The sequence below is a fragment of the Anomaloglossus baeobatrachus genome, chromosome 5 (assembly GCF_048569485.1).
Source record: "Anomaloglossus baeobatrachus isolate aAnoBae1 chromosome 5, aAnoBae1.hap1, whole genome shotgun sequence".
In the NCBI taxonomy this organism is placed as follows: domain Eukaryota; kingdom Metazoa; phylum Chordata; class Amphibia; order Anura; family Aromobatidae; genus Anomaloglossus; species Anomaloglossus baeobatrachus.
The window spans coordinates 596,694,523-596,716,240 of NC_134357.1; the positions used below are offsets into that span (position 1 = coordinate 596,694,523).

Sequence of the window (21,718 nt, forward strand, 5' to 3'; positions counted from 1 at the left end):
TCTCCACCCACCCGCCTGCCCCAAGATCTCTCCACCCACCCGCCTGCCCCAAGATCTCTCCGCCCGCCTGCCCCAAGATCTCTCCGCCCGCCTGCCCCGGGATCTCTCCGCCCGCCTGCCCCGGGATCTCTCCGCCCGCCTGCCCCGGGATCTCTCCGCCCGCCTGCCCCGGGATCTCTCCGCCCGCCTGCCCCGGGATCTCTCCGCCCGCCTGCCCCGGGATCTCTCCGCCCGCCTGCCCCGGGATCTCTCCGCCCGCCTGCCCCGGGATCTCTCCGCCCGCCTGCCCCGGGATCTCTCCGCCCGCCTGCCCCGGGATCTCTCCGCCCGCCTGCCCCGGGATCTCTCCGCCTGCCTGCCCCGGGATCTCTCCGCCTGCCTGCCCCGGGATCTCTCCGCCTGCCTGCCCCGGGATCTCTCCGCCCTCCCGCCTGGTTGCCCCGCGGTCTCTCCGCCCGCCTGCCTGCCTGCCCCGGGATCTTTCCACTCGCCCGCCTGCCTGCCCCGCATCTCTCCGCCCTCCCGCCTGCCTGTCTCGGGGTCTCTCCGCCCTCCCGCCTGTTTGCCCCGCGGTCTCTCCGCCTGCCTGCCCCGGGATCTTTCCGCCCGCCTGCCTGCCCCGGGATCTCTCCGCCCTCCCGCCTGCCTGCCCCGGGATCTCTCCGCCCCTCCCGCCTGCCTGCCCCGGGATCTCTCCGTCCTCCCGCCTGCCTGCCCCGGGATCTCTCCGTCCTCCCGCCTGCCTGCCCCGGGATCTCTTCGCCCTCCCGCTTGCCTGCCCCGGGATCTCTTCGCCCTCCCGCCTGCCCGCCCCGGGATCTCTCTGCAGTGATGCTGTTCTTGGTTGCAGGGCTGTGGACGGATCTGGAGATCTCCTACACCGGATCTTTTCTTATGACTTTAGAAACAAAAATGAACCTGACGAGACTCGGGAAGGAGCCGCTCGGGGAGACCCTGAAAGTGGGGGAGCCTGGAAAAGAGGGGTGAGCGGAGGGGAGGATGGGGGTGTGGGGCATGGTGGATGCAGTGGTCCGGGGAAGTACCGCTGCCCCCCGTTCTGCACATTAATGGTCTCTCCCTGTCTTTTCTCCGCCTCCATTCCGGGATCTCTGATTGGTGAGTGTAACCTCCTGACCTCGGACCCTTGCTCCACCTATGATCACATGACTTTTCTGCTGTGGGTGGAGCTTAGGGGCGTTAAAGAGGACGTGTAAGACCGCCTGCGCTCCCCCATTCTACCGCTGGTTTCTGTTTTGCTCTGCATCGTTCCATTGCAGAGATATTCACATCTTCTGTAGCACAGTATGAGATATACTGATCCTCCCCCGACATCCTGGGTGTACTGGTCCTCCTCCCCCGACCTCCCGGGTGTACTGGTCCTCCTCCCCCGACCTCCCGGGTGTACTGGTCCTCCTCCCCCGACCTCCCGGGTGTACTGGTCCCTCTCCCCTGATCTCCCGGGTGTACTGGTCCTTCTCCCCCCGACCTCCCGGGTGTACTGGTCCTCCTCCTCCCCCGACCTCCCGGGTGTACTGGTCCTCCTCCCCAGACCTCCCGGGTGTACTGGTCCTCCTCCCCCGACCTCGCTGGTGTATTGGTCCTCCTCCCCCGACCTCCAGGGTGTACTGGTCCTCCTCCCCCGACCTCCCGGGTGTACTGGTCCTCCTCCCTGACCTCCTGGGTGTACTGGTCCTCCTCCCCCGACCTCCCGGGTGTACTGGTCCTCCTCCCCAGACCTCCCGGGTGTACTGGTCCTCCTCCCCCGACCTCGCTGGTGTATTGGTCCTCCTCCCCCGACCTCCCGGGTGTACTGGTCCTCCTCCCTGACCTCCCGGGTGTACTGGTCCTCCTCCCCCGACCTCGCTGGTGTATTGGTCCTCCTCCCCGTTGATCTCTACTCTTTCTACCCCCCACATTGCTGTGCAGGTTGTGCTGTATACCGGGCGGTTAGAGGCAGCTCATACTTATGTGTCTCCACCAGCTCCAGACCGAGGGCCTATTACCTGGCAGACAGCGACGAGGAGTCCTCCAGCGCCGGCTCCTCTGATGAAGAAGACACCGCAGAGATGGCCAACGACCGGCAACCCATCATTGGAGTGGAGGGGTAAGGCCGAAACCCAATCACTAAGTGCTCCACATCCCTCAGGGGCTGGGCTGACAGCTTACACTGCTGCTCAGGGGTGGGGTTATGTGTATAACAGGTATGACTGTCAAGGGAGGAATTTGCATTGAAGACTGCTAATGGAGTCCTCATTTGGGATATCCAGAGACGGTGCCGTATTAGCTGTATATCAGTGCCAATATATATATATCAATGTATATAAGACAAAGAACACAGACATGCTCTCTCTCAGCCAGCGTCACCAACTGAACTGGTTTAATAAGATAGATCCAATTATACCGTAAGCATGAATAACCTTGAAGCTAACAAGGAGTGCTTTCACTCCCCATTTTCTCACATTACACTCCTGCCCTCCCGTACATTCTTTCTGTGTGAACATTACTGATAAGACTTTGCAGCTTCACATTCTGGCTTCATTATCTTTGGTTAACTCCTTCATGATTATACAACTTTGAATTATACTATAGGTCTGTGCGATGGCTACATAGACAGACAGACAGATAATTATGCAACTACATCTACATTTTGATTATTTACATACACAGATATTGTTATTACGTTTAAACAAACATACTACAGCTCAGGTGACCTCCACATGACCACTCTGACAGCCCCACCTTCTGTGCAGGGACCTCTCCGCGGCCCCACCCTCTCTGTGCAGGGACCTCTCCGCGGCCCCACCCTCTCTGTGCAGGGACCTCCCTCGGCCCCACCCTCTCTGTGCAGGGACCTCTCCGCAGCTCCACCCTCTCTGTGCAGAGACCTCATCGCAGCCTCACCCTCTCTGTGCAGGGACCTCTCCGCGGCCCCACCATCTCTGTGCAGGGACCTCTCCTCAGCCCCACCCTCTCTGTGCAGGGACCTCTCCGCAGCTCCACCCTCTCTGTGCAGAGACCTCATCGCAGCCTCACCCTCTCTGTGCAGGGACCTCTCCGCGGCCCCACCATCTCTGTGCAGGGACCTCTCTGCGGCCCCACCCTGTCTGTACGGCCCCCTATGTGAGCGGTCTACTCTGCTCTGTATATCCCCCTATGTGAGCGGTCTCCTCTGCTCTATATATCCCCCTATGTGAGTGTTTTCAGCGGTCTCGTCTGCTTGTCCTCTGCAGGTATCCGGGACCTCACCGCACGAGCAAGATCATGAGATTTGTGGATAAAATCACAAAGTCCAAATATTTTCAGAAGGCGACAGAGACCGAGTTTATAAAGAAGAAGATTGAGGAAGTGTCCAACACCCCCCTGCTTCTGACGGTGGAGGTGCAGGAGTGCCGCGGGACGCTAGCCATCAACATCCCCCCTCCCCCGACCGACCGCATCTGGTGAGTGCCGCCAGTAGTCTGCAGTACCGCTGCACTCCGTCAGTCCATACTTCAGACAGCGGAGTCAGCAAAGCCCGCTCCCCGTCTTCCCCCTCCCCCCATGTCACGAAACGTAAGTGGAAGTTACAGCCCCCCATTCCACCACCTGACAGACCGAGCATGTGACGCGCTCTCTAGCGCCCCTCTTATAGTCAGGCCAATTATGGAATTTCCCGACAATAAGCAAGGAGGCAACTATTCTACTATGCTGATGATTGAAGGGCTCCCGGTGAGAGTATTGTATATATTCCCCTGACCTCTGCAGACGGAATATATAAAAACCTCCCCCAGATCTCACTGGTTGCCCCACAATGATCCTTGGCATAAACTCGCTGCCACCAATTGATTACGATAACTATTCGCCGAGCACACAGACGTGGAATTCAGGATCGAGATAACAGAACAGCCCAAGATTAAATTAGATATGTTTAATCGCCGTAAGGGCACACTAGAAACTACAATACATACAATATGGAATTTACAGAATATATAATATATATATATATATTTTTATATATATCTATATATATATATATATATATATATATATATATATATATATATATAGGTCAGAGTACATTTACAGGTAAGGTATGGATTGAATCACAAGCAGGCATACAGATCAAGCAGTTACCTTATGCGTCTGGTGCGTCTGGCTACAGGGGTTTCATGGACTTCCTCACATGTGTATAGTACCCATGGCCCCCGAGCAAAGACAAGCCAAGAATGTTCCCACTGTCTTTATCAAACTGGCTCAATCTATGTCCCCTCCCCTTTTGGTGACCTTGCAGGGGTGTACTGCCCCACCCCTGTCCTGAGTCTAAAATAATATCCCAAAGTGATTATTGGCCATAACGTTGCCTGGGAGCGTCGTAGGCGGACGACAATGCTCTCATATTTACAGTTATGATTTTATCTTCACAATGATAGGACACATAATTAGTCTGCTGGTGCCCCACTGGCCAATATAAAGTTTGGGATACCTACAGAGGTCCCACACCTGTATAGAATATGTGCTGGAATCGTCGGAATGCCGGGATGCGATATTTCTGCTTGACATGTTTATAGGAAGCATGGCTCATGAGATATTAAACATTTATTCCTGGTGCCGGTCTGTCTCAGGTGTACAGGATGCCCCTAATTAGGTTGTAGCTTCTTCTGCAGCGTCACAGAGGGGGGTCTTCCTTCCCTTTTGTGTTCTCAAGGCCTAAACAGCTCACCTAATTTCCATAGCATAGGAGATTGCCTTTTGGTCACACCACTGGCTAACAGACAATTTCCTCAAGTTAATTAGCATACTGATTGAAGCCTCCTTAGGCCTTAAGGCCCACTAACACATAACGAGATATGGTCGTACCTTGACAAGATGGCGGCTATAGGAATATGGCTTAATAGCTCGAATATATCAACATCCCCCCTCCCCCGACCGACTGCATCTGGTGAGTGCCGCCAGCAGTCTGCAGTACCGCTGTACTCCGCCAGTCCATGCTTCAGACAGCAGAGTCAGCAAAGCCCACGCCCCGTTCCCTGCTCCCCCCCGTCTTCTCCTCTCCCCGTCTTCTCCTCTCCCCGTCTTCTGCTCTCCCCGTCTTCTGCTCTCCCCGTCTTCTGCTCTCCCCGTCTTCTGCTCTCCCCGTCTTCTGCTCTCCCCGTCTTCTGCTCTCCCCGTCTTCTGCTCTCCCCGTCTTCTGCTCTCCCCGTCTTCTGCTCTCCCCGTCTTCTGCTCTCCCCGTCTTCTGCTCTCCCCGTCTTCTGCTCTCCCCGTCTTCTGCTCTCCCCGTCTTCTGCTCTCCCCGTCTTCCGCTCTCCCCGTCTTCCGCTCTCTCCCGTCTTCCGCTCTCTCTCCGTCTTCCGCTCTCTCTCCGTCTTCCGCTCTCTCTCCGTCTTCCGCTCTCTCTCCGTCTTCCGCTCTCTCTCCGTCTTCCGCTCTCTCTCCGTCTTCCGCTCTCTCTCCGTCTTCCGCTCTCTCTCCGTCTTCCGCTCTCTCTCCGTCTTCCGCTCTCTCTCCGTCTTCCGCTCTCTCTCCGTCTTCCGCTCTCTCTCCGTCTTCCGCTCTCTCTCCGTCTTCCGCTCTCTCTCCGTCTTCCGCTCTCTCTCCGTCTTCCGCTCTCTCTCCGTCTTCCGCTCTCTCTCCGTCTTCCGCTCTCTCTCCGTCTTCCGCTCTCTCTCCGTCTTCCGCTCTCTCTCCGTCTTCCGCTCTCTCTCCGTCTTCCGCTCTCTCTCCGTCTTCCGCTCTCTCTCCGTCTTCCGCTCTCTCTCCGTCTTCCGCTCTCTCTCCGTCTTCCGCTCTCTCTCCGTCTTCCGCTCTCTCTCCGTCTTCCGCTCTCTCTCCGTCTTCCGCTCTCTCTCCGTCTTCCGCTCTCTCTCCGTCTTCCGCTCTCTCTCCGTCTTCCGCTCTCTCTCCGTCTTCCGCTCTCTCTCCGTCTTCCGCTCTCTCTCCGTCTTCCGCTCTCTCTCCGTCTTCCGCTCTCTCTCCGTCTTCCGCTCTCTCTCCGTCTTCCGCTCTCTCTCCGTCTTCCGCTCTCTCTCCGTCTTCCGCTCTCTCTCCGTCTTCCGCTCTCTCTCCGTCTTCCGCTCTCTCTCCGTCTTCCGCTCTCTCTCCGTCTTCCGCTCTCTCTCCGTCTTCCGCTCTCTCTCCGTCTTCCGCTCTCTCTCCGTCTTCCGCTCTCTCTCCGTCTTCCGCTCTCTCTCCGTCTTCCGCTCTCTCTCCGTCTTCCGCTCTCTCTCCGTCTTCCGCTCTCTCTCCGTCTTCCGCTCTCTCTCCGTCTTCCGCTCTCTCTCCGTCTTCCGCTCTCTCTCCGTCTTCCGCTCTCTCTCCGTCTTCCGCTCTCTCTCCGTCTTCCGCTCTCTCTCCGTCTTCCGCTCTCTCTCCGTCTTCCGCTCTCTCTCCGTCTTCCGCTCTCTCTCCGTCTTCCGCTCTCTCTCCGTCTTCCGCTCTCTCTCCGTCTTCCGCTCTCTCTCCGTCTTCCGCTCTCTCTCCGTCTTCCGCTCTCTCTCCGTCTTCCGCTCTCTCTCCGTCTTCCGCTCTCTCTCCGTCTTCCGCTCTCTCTCCGTCTTCCGCTCTCTCTCCGTCTTCCGCTCTCTCTCCGTCTTCCGCTCTCTCTCCGTCTTCCGCTCTCTCTCCGTCTTCCGCTCTCTCTCCGTCTTCCGCTCTCTCTCCGTCTTCCGCTCTCTCTCCGTCTTCCGCTCTCTCTCCGTCTTCCGCTCTCTCTCCGTCTTCCGCTCTCTCTCCGTCTTCCGCTCTCTCTCCGTCTTCCGCTCTCTCTCCGTCTTCCGCTCTCTCTCCGTCTTCCGCTCTCTCTCCGTCTTCCGCTCTCTCTCCGTCTTCCGCTCTCTCTCCGTCTTCCGCTCTCTCTCCGTCTTCCGCTCTCTCTCCGTCTTCCGCTCTCTCTCCGTCTTCCGCTCTCTCTCCGTCTTCCGCTCTCTCTCCGTCTTCCGCTCTCTCTCCGTCTTCCGCTCTCTCTCCGTCTTCCGCTCTCTCTCCGTCTTCCGCTCTCTCTCCGTCTTCCGCTCTCTCTCCGCCTTCCGCTCTCTCTCCGCCTTCCGCTCTCTCTCCGCCTTCCGCTCTCTCTCCGCCTTCCGCTCTCTCTCCGCCTTCCGCTCTCTCTCCGCCTTCCGCTCTCTCTCCGCCTTCCGCTCTCTCTCCGCCTTCCGCTCTCTCTCCGCCTTCCGCTCTCTGTCCGCCTTCCGCTCTCTGTCCGCCTTCCGCTCTCTGTCCGCCTTCCGCTCTCTGTCCGCCTTCCGCTCTCTGTCCGCCTTCCGCTCTCTGTCCGCCTTCCGCTCTCTGTCCGCCTTCCGCTCTCTGTCCGCCTTCCGCTCTCTCTGTCCGCCTTCCGCTCTCTCTGTCCGCCTTCCGCTCTCTCTGTCCGCCTTCCGCTCTCTGTCCGCCTTCCGCTCTCTCTGTCCGCCTTCCGCTCTCTCTGTCCGCCTTCCGCTCTCTCTGTCCGCCTTCCGCTCTCTCTGTCTCCGCCTTCCGCTCTCTCTGTCTCCGCCTTCCGCTCTCTCTCTCCGCCTTCCGCTCTCCCCGTATTTTGCCCTCCCAATAACCAGCCCCGCCCCTCTTCTCTATCCCTCGCCCCCTCTATCCCTCGCCCCCTCTATCCCTCGCCCCCTCTATCCCTCGCCCCCTCTATCCCTCGCCCCCTCTATCCCTCGCCCCCTCTATCCCTCGCCCCCTCTATCCCTCGCCCCCTCTATCCCTCGCCCCCCCCTCTATCCCTCGCCCCCCCCCTCTATCCCTCGCCCCCCCCTCTATCCCTCGCCCCCCTCTATCCCTCGCCCCCCCCTCTATCCCTCGCCCCCCTCTATCCCTCGCCCCCCTCTATCCCTCGCCCCCCCTCTATCCCTCGCCCCCCTCTATCCCTCGCCCCCCTCTATCCCTCGCCCCCCCTCTATCCCTCGCCCCCCTCTATCCCTCGCCCCCCCTCTATCCCTCGCCCCCCCTCTATCCCTCGCCCCCCCTCTATCCCTCGCCCCCCCTCTATCCCTCGCCCCCCCTCTATCCCTCGCCCCCCCTCTATCCCTCGCCCCCCCTCTATCCCTCGCCCCCCCTCTATCCCTCGCCCCCCCTCTATCCCTCGCCCCCCCTCTATCCCTCGCCCCCCCTCTATCCCTCGCCCCCCCTCTATCCCTCGCCCCCCCCTCTATCCCTCGCCCCCCCTTTATCCCTCGCCCCCCCTCTATCCCTCGCCCCCCTCTATCCCTCGCCCCCCCCTCTATCCCTCGCCCCCCCTCTATCCCTCGCCCCCCCTCTATCCCTCGCCCCCCCCTCTATCCCTCGCGCCCCCCCTCTATCCCTTGCGCCCCCCCTCTATCCCTCGCCCCCCTCTATCCCTCGCCCCCCTCTATCCCTCGCCCCCCTCTATCCCTCGCCCCCCTCTATCCCTCTCCTGATTTCTCTCCCCCGCTCTGCGTTCTCTCGATTTCTTTGCCCCACCCCCTGTTCCCTCCCCCCATCCATCCCCTCTGCAGACCTAGGAGTACCTGTCTTGCGGGTCGCCCCCTGCAGGCCGCTCTGACCCCCTGCGCTCTTCTTCCACAAGGTACGGGTTTCGGACGCCTCCACACCTGGAGCTGAAGGCGCGGCCGAAGCTGGGTGAGCGGGAGGTGACGCTCGCACATGTCACAGAGTGGATCGAGAAGAAACTGGAACAGGAATTTCAGGTGAGCCGGATAAGATGGCGGCCGCCGGTGACCGTACGCAGCCGCAGCGGGAGGAGCCGCAATAAGTGACGCCTTCTCTTCTCTCCCTTATAGAAAATCTTTGTCATGCCAAACATGGATGACGTGTACGTGACCATCATGCACTCGACCATGGACCCGCGATCGGGCGGAGGAGAAGGCGGAGTCTTGGTGACCGCGGAGGAGGAGGAGGCGGAGTCTCACTAACCCCGCTCGTCACAGTGTTAGACTTTTCTTTTGCCTTGAGTGGAGAGCCGCACGGTGTCTGTCACGCTGTTGCGGGGCCGCACGGTGTTCGTCACCGGGCCACACGGTGTCCGTCACGCTGTCGCGGGGCCACACGGTGTCCGTCACGCTGTCACGGGGCCGCACGATGTCTGTGCTGGACCTCATGACACCTGAGCATTGCGCCAAACTGACTGCATCATTCCCTGACAATGGCCTCCGCCAGCTCTACTGACAGGTCACATGACCTGCGGACTGTGGGCCCCGGACCCCTGTTCTGCAGGTGACGAGGGGCCGGGCTGCAGCACGTCGCTCCCCTCCCCCAGCCAGATGCTGTCAAACCAAAGCTGATCCAAAGGGTGTGAGCGGGGGAAAGTCTGGCCATGATGCAGCCCGGCCCCTGCGGTCTCATCCCACAGTACGAGGACCAATCATCACACAGACACTACACGGAGGACGCTGCAGCAGTACCGCGCTCCGCCAGCAGGGGCTCAGCAGCTGCACAACGACCAAAGCTCTCTCCGGTGCAGCGCTGCCGCCTGCTGGCCCCGCCGGCTCTTACACTACATTCCGCAGCTCCGCCCCCTCTGAGGAGCCGCCCCCTGTCCGCTATTTACCCCATGAAGGAACGTTGGCGCCGTTTTATGGCCGTGATGAGAATTTTATTTATTGTAGAGGCGATTCCTCTGTGATCCGTAGAGAAGGAGCGTCTGATGCTTTATACCGTGATGGACAATCGCTGAGTCTCCGGTGCCTCTGACTGTTCTGCCTGTCAGGGCACCTGGACACTCCATAGTAGGGTTTTAGCAGCGCCGCACACGCATATATATCTATATATACACTCACAGCTGCATCTGTGGAGGTCAGACGGCCGCCACAGCCCCCCAGGACGGTTTCTTTATTTTTTTTTTACAGCTTTGAGTTCTGGTAAATTTGCCAAGTTTTTGTTTACAGCGATGTCGGATCTTCAGCTGATTCTTTCTTTTTATTTTTTCCGTCTCTTCTGTCCCCGACGCCCGTCTTTTCTGTCCCCGACGCCCGTCTCCTGTCACCCCGCCGTGCCTGTTCTCGCTGCCTGCCTCTCGTCTGTCCTTACCGTGCCATCTGTTTTCTATGTGCAATATGCTCCTGATCCTGACACATTAACCCTCCCACTTCTGGCAGCCTCCGCACCGCCCAGCGGGGAAGGGTTAAGGTGAATATTCCTCCCCACCACCGCATAGATGGCTGTGAACTGCGGGGGGGCAGACAGAGTGAGCTGGGATCCATGCTGATATATGTCCTTGGCATCCACATCTACTTTGGTGGGACCCCGCAGTAATGATAGCGACAGGTGCATCCTGGGAGAGCCCCTCTATAATGACCGTGTATGTACAGGGGCATCCTGGAACAGCCCCTCCCCCGTATGTTCACAGCACATCGGTAAGTGCACTACATGGCGGCTGCAGGGGAGTGTAGGGGTTGAGGTCTGCACCGTCGCTGCTCGCGCCCCGGCTCTGCTGTCTTCACGCTGCAATTGCTCATTTTTGTTGATGATCAGAATCTGCTCATTGTTTTATTAAATAAACTATAAAATCTTTCTGCCACGTCTGCCCCATGTGGTATCTGCCCCATGTATTATCTGCCCCATGTGTTATCTGCCCCGTGTGTTATCTGCTCCATGTGGTATCTGCTCCATGTAGTATCTGCTCCGTATGTTATCTGCCCCATGTGGTATCTGCTCCGTGTGGTATCTGCTCCGTGTGGTATCTGCTCCATGTGTTATCTGCTCCATGTGTTATGTGCTCCGTGTTGTATCTGCCCCGTGTGTTATCTGCTCCATGTATCTGCCCCGTGTGTTATCTGCTCCATGTATCTGCCCCGTGTGTTATCTGCTCCATGTATCTGCCCCGTGTGGTATGTGCTCCGTATGTTATCTGCTCCATGTGGTATCTGCCCCGTGTTATCTGCTCCATGTGTTATCTGCCCCATGTGTTATCTGTTCCTTGTGTTATGTGCTCCATGTGTTATCTGCCCCATGTGTTATCTGTTCCTTGTGTTATGTGCTCCATGTGGTATCTGCCCCGTGTGGTATCTGCCCCGTGTGGTATCTGCTCCATGTGGTATCTGCCCCATGTGTTATCTGCCCCATGTGTTATCTGCCCCGTGTGGTATCTGCCCCATGTGGTATCTGCCCCGTGTTATCTGCCCCGTGTTATCTGCCCCGTGTGTTATCTGCCCCGTGTGTTATCTGCCCCGTGTGTTATCTGCTCCATGTGGTATCTGCCCCGTGTGTCATCTGCCCCATGTATTATCTGCTCTATGTGGTATCTGCCCTGTGTGGTATCTGCCCCGTGTATTATCTGCCCCGTGTGGTATCTGCTCCATGTGGTATCTGCCCCGTGTTATCTGCCCCGTGTGTTATCTGCCCCGTGTGTTATCTGCCCCGTGTGTTATCTGCCCCGTGTGTTATCTGCCCCGTGTGTTATCTGCCCCGTGTGTTATCTGCTCCATGTGGTATCTGCCCTGTGTGTCATCTGCCCCATGTGGTATCTGCCCTGTGTGGTATCTGCCCCATGTATTATCTGCACCGTGTATTATCTGCCCCATGTGGTATCTGCCCCGTGTGGTATCTGCCCGGTGTCCTGCGCAGGAGCTGCGGTGCTGTGCTGCTCTCCTGAGACTCCGCATGTCAGGTGATATAGAGCAGTTGATCCTGCACCAACCCTGGATCATAACCAAATCAGAAATAACCATCCTCCTGATGTGACCAGAGACCGGAGTAATCACAGAGACCGCAAGCATCAGCCGGGAACCAGAAGCCACAGGGAGAAAATCTGCAGGTTTTCCCCTCCGCTCTCTATACAGACACATCTGCAGGTTTTTCCCTCCGCTCTCTATACAGACACATCTGCAGGTTTTTCCCTCCGCTCTCTATACAGACACATCTGCAGGTTTTTCCTCCACTCACTATACAGACACATCTGCAGGTTTTTCCTCCACTCACTATACAGACACATCTGCAGGTTTTTCCCTCCGCTCTCTATACAGACACATCTGCAGGTTTTTCCTTCCACTCTCTATACAGACACATCTGCAGGTTTTTCCCTCCGCTCTCTATACAGACACATCTGCAGGTTTTTCCTCCACTCACTATACAGACACATCTGCAGGTTTTTCCTCCACTCACTATACAGACACATCTGCAGGTTTTTCCCTCCGCTCTCTATACAGACACATCTGCAGGTTTTTCCTTCCACTCTCCAGAATAATGAGAGGCATTTTTATTCCTTTTCGACCATTAGTTGCTTGCACAGAAGGTGCCATAGTTTATCAGGAACACTACATTTCCCATTGGAGGTATTTGCTACTGTCACAAACCGCGGGGGGGGGTCACTCAGAAATCCCCCCGTGCTGGCCACCAATGTCACGATCGGGGGGTAACAAGCGGGAGTCACGCCCCTCCTTTATACCTCCCGACCGACAGACAGAGCACGTGACGCGCTCTCTAGCGCCCCTCTTATAGTCAGGCCAATTATGGAATTGCCCGACAATAAGCAAGGAGGAGTACATATACAAGTAAGATATGGATTACAAGCAGGCATACAATTCAAGCAGTTACCTTGTGCGTCTGGCCACAGGGGGGCGCTGTTAGACCAGGTTTCCGGAACTCCCTCACAGGTCTTTCCCGACCAGGCCCCCGAGCAAAGAACAAGCTAAAATGTCCGAACTGTGGTTTATCAATCCTGGCCGGATCCGTCCCCTCCTACCTTAGTGACCTCAGAGGGAGCCCTGCTCCACCCCTGGCTGGAGTCAGGATAATATCCAAAAAGGGGATATTGGCCATAACTTTGCCTGGGAACGTCGTAGGCGGACGCCAACGCTCTCATTGTGACAGTTATGAATTTAGCTGCAGAACGAGAGGACTCATGGCTTGTCTGCTAGTTCCCCACTGGCCGGGTACTTCCCAAGGTCCCACTCCCATAAAAAAGGTGTGCCAGCATCGTCCGCATGCGGAGACACCATTTTTATGGTTGCCGTATTTATCGGAAATATGGCTCACGAGATATTAACCATATTTTACTGGAGTCGTTCTGTCTGGTGGCTTCCAAAACCTGGTAATGAGATACAAACTCCTGTTACAGGACCACGGCAGGGGGTCATCCTGTGTCCACTGTTCCCAGCTCATCTAATCTCCATATCACAGGGGATTGCCTTCTGCTGGGTGAGTGGAACACAGACCAGTTCCTCTGACACCTATCTGCTAAACAAACCAGTTATCCCTGTGGTAACTTTTCTGATGGAAGGAACTGTGTGAAGGAAGGTGGGGTGACGCCAGGAGAGGGCTTACTGACATGACTTGAATATCATGATTTATTGTCATATCTCCGGATTTACCTCACACCTCCCCCCTTTTGAGGGCGCTAGGGGGCAGCACACTCCGGTGTTCCCCCATGCGCTCGTCCGCGACCTCTCCTTGTCGGGACTGCCCGTCTGCGTGACCGTGGTCACGGCCCCTTTTGTGGCGAATGGTGAAGTTGTATTGCTGGAGCGCAAGGCTTCATTGCAACAACCTCCTAATCGTCCCGGAGGCGGTGTGTAACCAGCTAAGGAGATTGTGGTCTGTCTCCACGATGAAGTGGCGCCCGTATAGATAGGGTTGCAGACGCTGCAGAGCCCACACTATGGCTAGGCATTCCTTTTCCATTGTGGAGTAGGCCACTTCCCTCAGCACAGTTTCCGGCTCAGGTACAAGACTGGGCGCTCTTGGCTCGCAGAGTCCACCTGGCTGAGCACCACACCGAGGCCGAAGTCACTGGCGTCGGTCTGTACTACAAACGGCCGCGTGAAATCGGCTGCCTGTAGCACGGGCAGGCTGGACAGGGCGTCCTTTAGGGCCCGGAAGGCTGGTTGGTAAACAACCCCCGGAAGGGGTGTAGGGTGGCCCACAGCTGGGACCGTTGGTCCTCCAAGAGCTGGTGGACAACCTCCACATCCTCAATGTATCCACATGCCCTAACCTGGGCTAGCATATCCAAGAGGGTTTCCGCCTCTCCCAGCTCGGGCAGGTTGCACACGGGGAGTGCACACGCCTCCCGCTCATGATGTGCCTTCATCATGTTCACATGGAAGGGCTTCCGCCTTCCACGGGCAGGGTCCAGGGTGACCAGGTACGTTACAGGGTTGAGCTGCTGGTACACGAGGTATGGGCCTTCCCAGGCTGCCTGAAGCTTATCCTGTGGTATGGGGACCAGTACCCACACCTTTTGACCCACTTGGTACGACCAGAATGCTTGTGAGAGGATCTACCAACGCTTCTGATCGGCCTGGGCTTGAGCCATATTGTCGTGCACCAGCTGCGTCAAGGCCTGCATTTTGTCCCAGAAGCGCATGACCTTCTCGATAACCGACACTCCAGGGGTGGCCAAATCCCCTTCCCAAGCCTTTTTCACCAGAGCCAGGGGGCCCCGCACACGTCGCCCGTACAGGAGCTCAAAAGGTGAGAATTCCGTTGAGGCCTGTGGAACCTCCCGGTAAGCAAATAACAGGTGGGGGAGATACCGCTCCCAGTCAAGCCCATGGGAGTCGACCAACATCTTAAGCATCTGCTTTAAGGTGCCATTGAACCGCTGGCACAGGCCATTAGTCTGTGGATGGTACGGGCTGGCCACCAGATGTTGCACCAGGACTTGCTTACAGAGGGCCTCCATCAGCTGTGACATGAATTGGGTCCCCCGGTCAGTGAACATTTCCTGGGGAAAACCCACTCGGGAGAAAATCTCCAGCAATGCGGTGGCCACCTTGTCAGCCCAAATGGACGACAAGGCCACCGCTTCAGGGTACCGGGTGGCATAGTCCACTACCGTCAGTATGAAGCGTTTCCCGGAGCTGCTGGGGATGGCCAGCGGGCCGACCAGATCCACAGCCACCCTCCTGAAAGGCTCATCGATGATGGGCAGAGATACCAGTGGGGCTTTGGGGTGTGGCCCCACCTTCCCCACTCTCTGACAGGTGTCACACGAACGGCAGTAGGCAACCACATCGGCCCCCATTTTTGGCCAGTTAAAATGCTGGGTTAACCTGGACTTGGTCTTAGCGATCCCTAGGTGTCCGGCCATCGGAATCTCATGTGCGATCCGCAACAACTCCGTCCGGAACGGATAGGGTACCACCAACTGTCGGTCCCTGGGCCACGCCTCCGGTGAACCCTGCTGGACCGTGACCCGGTACAGCCGTCCTTGGTCCCAGACCACTCGCTCCGGGTCCGAGGGAGGCTGTGCCGCCTGCTCCTTAAGAGCTTTCAGGCTGTCGTCAGCTTCTAACGCTGCCTGAAACCCCTGACTAGATGTGGCCAGAATCGATGAGACTGTCACATCTTCGGTCAGTACCCCGGGACCTGTGTCCTGGCCTCCGCCTGACTCGGCTGCCACTTGGTCAGAAGGAGAAGAGCTATCGGACCTGCGGGAGGCCCCTTGGCTTCCAGCACTCCCACTGTGGGTGACAGCGGCCACAGCCGCTATGACCGTGGGTCGTGCCTGCTCCTCCACCGTTCCTGACCAAGCCGCCGGTTCAGGCAGACCTACCTGGCTTCCTGACACCCCGGTTGTGGGGGAACCATGCACCGAGATCTTATCTGGGAGCACTTCTGCTCCTGGACCGGCCCCAATCTCACCTGCCTGTTCCCCCCCTGCAGCAACAGAACCCCGCTGTGAAATCTCTGGGGACCCCACATTTGCTGTGGTAGTCCCTGTGGAGACACGGGGCTCAGTGGGTGCTCTCGTGCACTAAAACCCGCCGCCTTTAGAAAGACAGCGTGGCTCAGGGCTCATCCCAACTGAACGCCGGCCTCCTTAACCGTGGGCGTAACACTACTCAGACAACACAGGGTGAGGGAACCACAATAATTAGACTTTATTAGATCCCCAAACAATTAACGGCACATAACACATAACCAGCAAAACACAAATGTAACAGGCAACAGAGTCTCACCCTTCCGCTGGCTCACCAGGGATTTAGAATGTCCGTGCCTCAGAGCTTCCAGGGCCGCTTTCTCCAGTCTAGCAGCACCCCGCTTTTGGCGGGCACCCACCGAGAAAGGAATAACGCCAGATTTAGGAAGCTGTGTGAGGTCTGCAAAGTCTGTACCAGGTGACTGAACTGTCCCAACCTGAGTGTCCTCCTTAGGTAGTCCTGGTTTGATGTTACAATCCTGGCAGCCGGAGTCGAAATCCCTAGGCTGTGGATATGGTCTCCAACCGGATCCGGAGTCCCTAGATTGAAGCCATAAAATATCCTGATCCTCTAGTCAGCTCCAAAGATCTTAGACTGGATCCATCAGCATCCATCAACCTTCATCCACCCTGGTGGCTTAAAGAAGTCCCTTTTATAGCCATAACCTTCCCTTAGGATACACTGCGTCCTCATCGATTGGTTGGACAAGATTGCTTCTCCCATTGGATGAATTTCAAGCTGCATGGATAATGTTCATTTAAATGATGTGCATAGAAAGACTCAGTATATCTACATGGAGTCGGCAAGTCACCGACTAGACGATGGCTACTAAGGTAATTACATTATCAATACACAACTACAATACAATGGTTACTGGAAATGTCTGGAGAACAATACGTCTGGCTTTCAGTGGCCAACACAATTACATTGAGTCAACAAGAGTCTTGTAAAAACAATGAGGGACTTCTCCCCCATCTATAGACAATCTATCGTGCTGTCTGGCTGGATTTTAAGAAACTTTAACCCATGAGAGTCCATGTCGTCACAGCCCCCACCCCACACACTGGTTCTCCCCCTGCAGCACCCTGCTCTCTGCTTATCCTTGCAGAGGGCAACAGATCCCAGCTCACTGGCTGATCACTTGTAGAGGCATTGTCACACCCCTCTCCAACCCCCTCCTCCCTTACATCATTCATAGATAACACATTAACATTGTCAGGAGGCATGTCAGTACTGGCTGAAGGTCCAGGCCTTGGGTGGCCCAAACTGGGAGGTTATCTGCCCCAAATCTGTCCCAAGTAACACGTTCGCGGGGATCCGATCAGTTACCCCCACCTCCCTCACCCCTCGTCCGGCGCCCCAGTCCAAATAAAGGCCAGCGCCGGGTCAATGCCTCCAATCCCGGAGACAGCGAGGGTTTTTCCAGGTACCAAGTCTTGGGGGGACACCATCTCAGGCCGTACCAGAGTCACCTCAGCGGCGCAGTCTCGCAGTCCCATGGTCACAGATCGGCCGACGGTGACAGGTTGGAAGTTGTCCATGGATCTATCACCACCCCCACCCCCACAATACACCTTGGGCGGCCCTTGGGACGGGGACGGGGCCTTGGGACGCTGAGGGCACATGGCCTTGAAGTGTCCAGGTTGGTTGCACTGGTGGCAGCGCCTTGGTTCTGCCACGGGCCTGGAGAGGCGAGTTGAGGGGGGCACCCCCTGCAGTCTAGGGCAGGTGGGGCAGTCGCAGCATTCATCTTACCCCCTCTCCAGGCGCTGCTGGTGGCCGCTCTCCTGGCCTCAGGGGCCCGATTGTTGGTGTAGTCATCTGCCAGGGCAGCTGTAGCCGTGGACCCCTTTGGCTTCTGGTCTCGGATGAACTGGCGGAGATCCTCAGGGCAGTTCCACAAGAGTTGTTCCGTGATGAACAAGTCCAGGATCTCCGGTCCGGTGGTAAGCTGCAGGCCTTGGGTCCAGTGGTCGGCAGCTCGGGCAAGTGCCCGCCGGTGGTCAGCCCAGGAGTCCTTTGGTCCCTTCTGTAGGCTCCGGAACTTCTTGCGGTAGGACTCCGGAGTGAGGTTGTACTGTTGGATCAGGGCCCGCTTGATAGTGTCGTAGCCCTGATCTGTCTCAGCAGGCAAGTCCCCAAGGATATCCAGGGCCTTACCCCTTAAACGGGGGGTCAGGTATTTGGCCCACTGGTCCTTGTCCAGATGGTGCTGCAGGCAAGTCCGTTCAAAAGCAGTCAGGAAAGAGTCCAAGTCTCCATCCTTTTCCAGCACTGGGAAGTCCTCAACACGGACCTTTGGAAGTTTGGTGTCTCGAAGGTCACGGGTGGATGATGAGGGCCGGAGCTGAGCTAGCTGCAGCTGGTGGTCACGCTCTGTCTGTTGCTGTCGCTCTTCCCGGGCTGCTTGCCGCTCCGCAGCCTCACGCGCTGCCTGCCGCTCCTCAGCCTCACACTCTGCCAGACGCCCATGCTCTGCCATGAGTGTCTCGTAGGTATCCCAGTCTCCAGATATAAACCTGGCCAGGGCAGCTTGAAGGAGGGACTCTGCAGCTCTCAGGCCAGAGGGATTGGCAAATGGGGATCTGCGGCACGCTGCAGAGCCAGGTGATTCACTGTCCATTTCAGAGCGGAGGACTGGCATCTGGCTCCCTGAGGACCCTTGGGCGAGCTGCTCCTCATTTTGTCCAGCAGTGGCAGGTTGTGCGATGTCCTCTGCAGAGCTGTTCTCTGGCGTCGGGCTCTTGGAGGGCTCGTGGACAACCTCCTCATCATCTCTGGCCTGAGCATCGGCCATTCCTTTGGCTTTGCTCCTGGTGCCATCAGCCATTGCTGCAGACTTTGGTCACTGACACAGAACTGACACCTGATGCACCCACACACCGCACAGTACCTGCACTCTGACACTCTAGTGTTGGTCTGGTCTGAAGACCCCGGCAGCCACAGCTGCTGCAGGCAGTCTTTAGTGTCTGGCAGTATGGGTCTCACACTCACACACACTATTATCTCGATCCCACCGCTCCCACCAATATGTCACGAACCGCCGCGGGGGGGTCACTCAGAAATCCCCCGTGCTAGCCACCAATGTCATGATCGGGGGGGTAACAAGCGGGAGTCACGCCCCCCCTTTATACCTCCCGACAGACAGACAGAGCACGTGACGCGCTCTCTAGCGCCCCTCTTATAGTCAGGCCAATTATGGAATTGCCCTACAATAATCAAGGAGGCCACTATTCTACTTATGCCGATTATTGAAGGGTCCCCGGTGAGAGTAGGGTATATATTCCCCCGACCTCTGTGGATGGAATATATAAAAACCTCTCCGAATCTCACTGGTCGCCCCACAATAATCCTTGGCACAAACTCGCTGCCACCAACCGATTTACGGTAACTATTAGCAGAACACACAGACGTGGGATTCACGATCGAGATAACAGAACAGCCCAAGATTAATTATATAATTTAATCGGCCTAAAGCACACTAGAAACTACAATATATACAATAGGGGATCTACAGAATATATACATAGATGAGTCAGAGTACAGTTACAGATAAAGCATGGTTTACAAGCAGGCATACAGTTCAAGCAGTTACCTTGTGCGTCTGGCCACAGGGGGGCGCTGTTAGACCAGGTTTCCAGGATCTCCCTCACAGGTCTTTCCCGACCAGGCCCCCGAGCAAAGAACAAGCTAAAATGTCCGAACTGTGGTTATCAATCCTGGCCGGATCCCTGTCCCCTCCTACCTTAGTGACCTCAGAGGGAGCACTGCTCCACCCCTGGCTGGAGTCAGGATAATATCCAGAAAGGGGATATTGGCCATAACTTTGCCTGGGAACGTCGTAGGCGGACGCCAACGCTCTCATTGTGACAGTTATTGAATTTAGCTGCAGAACGAGAGGACTCATGGCTTGTCTGCTAGTTCCCCACTGGCCGATATCACGCCTGGGGAACTTCCCAATGTCCTACTCCCATAAAAAAGGTGTGCCAGCATCGTCTGCACACGGAGATACCATCTTTATGGTTGCCGTATTTATAGGAAATATGGCTCACGGGATATTAACCATATTTTACCGGAGTCTTTCTGTCTGGTGGCTTCCAAAGCCTGGTAATGAGATACAAACTCCTGTTACAGGGCCACGGCAGGGGGTCATCCTGTGTCCACTGTTCCCAGCTCATCTAATCTCCATATCACAGGGGATTGCCTTCTGCTGGGTGAGTGGAACACAGACCAGTTCCTCTGACACCTATCTGCTAAACAAACCAGTTATCCCTGTGGTAACTTTTCTGATTGAAGGAGTTGTGTGAAGGAAAGGGGGGGTGACACCAGGAGAGGGCTTACTGACATGACTTGAATATCATGATTTATCGTCCTATCTCCGGACTTACCTCACAGCTACTATATATATATATATTTATTTACACCTACTGTATATTGGGAGATGGGAGTAGCCCATTAAATCGTTACAACCTATACATATATATATATATATATATATATATATATATATATATATATATATATATATATACATACAGCTAGGTCCAGAAATCTTTGGTCAGTGACACAGTTTTGGCGAGTTGGGCTCTGCATGCCACCACATTGGATTTGAAGTGAAACCTCTACAACAGAATTCAAGTGCAGATTGTAACGTTTAATTTGAAGGTTTGAACAAAAATATCTGATAGAAATTGTAGGAATTGTCACATTTCTTTACAAACACTCCACATTTTAGGAGGTGAAAAGTAATTGGACAAATAAACCAAACCCAAACAAAATATTTTTATTTTCAATATTTTGTTGCGAATCCTTTGGAGGCAATCACTGCCTTAAGTCTGGAACCCATGGACATCACCAAACGCTGGGTTTCCTCCTTCTTAATGCTTTGCCAGGCCTTTACAGCCGCAGCCTTCAGGTCTTGCTTGTTTGTGGGTCTTTCCGTCTTAAGTCTGGATTTGAGCAAGGGAAATGCATGCTCAATTGGGTTAAGATCTGGTGATTGACTTGGCCATTGCAGAAGGTTCCACTTTTTTGCACTCATGAACTCCTGGGTAGCTTTGGCTGTATGCTTGGGGTCATTGTCCATCTGTACTATGAAGTGCCGTCCGATCAACTTTGCGGCATTTGGCTGAATCTGGGCTGAAAGTATATCCCGGTACACTTCAGAATTCATCCGGCTACTCTTGTCTGCTGTTATGTCATCAATAAACACAAGTGACCCAGTGCCATTGAAAGCCATGCATGCCCATGCCATCACGTTGCCTCCACCATGTTTTACAGAGGATGTGGTGTGCCTTGGATCATGTGCCGTTCCCTTTCTTCTCCAGTCTTTTTTCTTCCCATCATTCTGGTACAGGTTGATCTTGGTCTCATCTGTCCATAGAATACTTTTCCAGAACTGAGCTGGCTTCATGAGGTGTTTTTCAGCAAATGTAACTCTGGCCTGTCTATTTTTGGAATTGATGAATGGTTTGCATCTAGATGTGAACCCTTTGTATTTACTTTCATGGAGTCTTCTCTTTACTGGTGACTTAGAGACAGATACACCTACTTCACTGAGAGTGTTCTGGACTTCAGTTGATGTTGTGAACGGGTTCTTCTTCACCAAAGAAAGTATGCGGCGATCATCCACCACTGTTGTCATCCGTGGACGCCCAGGCCTTTTTGAGTTCCCAAGCTCACCTGTCAATTCCTTTTTTCTCAGAATGTACCCGACTGTTGATTTTGCTACTCCAAGCATGTCTGCTATCTCTGTGATGGATTTTTTCTTTTTTTTCAGCCTCAGGATGTTCTGCTTCACCTCAATTGAGAGTTCCTTAGACCGCATGTTGTCTGGTCACAGCAACAGCTTCCAAATGCAAAACCACACACCTGTAATCAACCCCAGACCTTTTAACTACTTCATTGATTACAGGTTAACGAGGGAGACGCCTTCAGAGTTAATTGCAGCCCTTAGAGTCCCTTGTCCAATTACTTTTGGTCCCTTGAAAAAGAGGAGGCTATGCATTACAGAGCTATGATTCCTAAACCCTTTCTCCGATTTGGATGTGAAAACTCTCATATTGCAGCTGGGAGTGTGCACTTTCAGCCCATATTATATATATAATTGTATTTCTGAACAT

General features: G+C 55.5%; 1 protein-coding gene across 2 annotated transcripts in view; it reads left to right on the forward strand.

The window, feature by feature from the left end:
• The window catches only part of TEX2 (testis expressed 2), a 35,810-nt gene extending 25,339 nt beyond the window's left edge, over positions 1-10,471 (forward strand). Inside the window, exons 8-12 of one of the 2 annotated variants that reach the window (XM_075351509.1) lie at positions 851-983; positions 1,982-2,104; positions 3,231-3,440; positions 8,522-8,642; positions 8,736-10,471. In XM_075351509.1, coding sequence (XP_075207624.1) covers positions 851-983; positions 1,982-2,104; positions 3,231-3,440; positions 8,522-8,642; positions 8,736-8,867 — 719 coding nt within the window. In that variant the 3' untranslated portion in view covers positions 8,868-10,471. The remainder of the gene's footprint in view (positions 1-850; positions 984-1,981; positions 2,105-3,230; positions 3,441-8,521; positions 8,643-8,735) is intronic. The other variant, XM_075351510.1, reaches the window with a different exon arrangement.
• Positions 10,472-21,718: the final 11,247 nt, after the last annotated feature.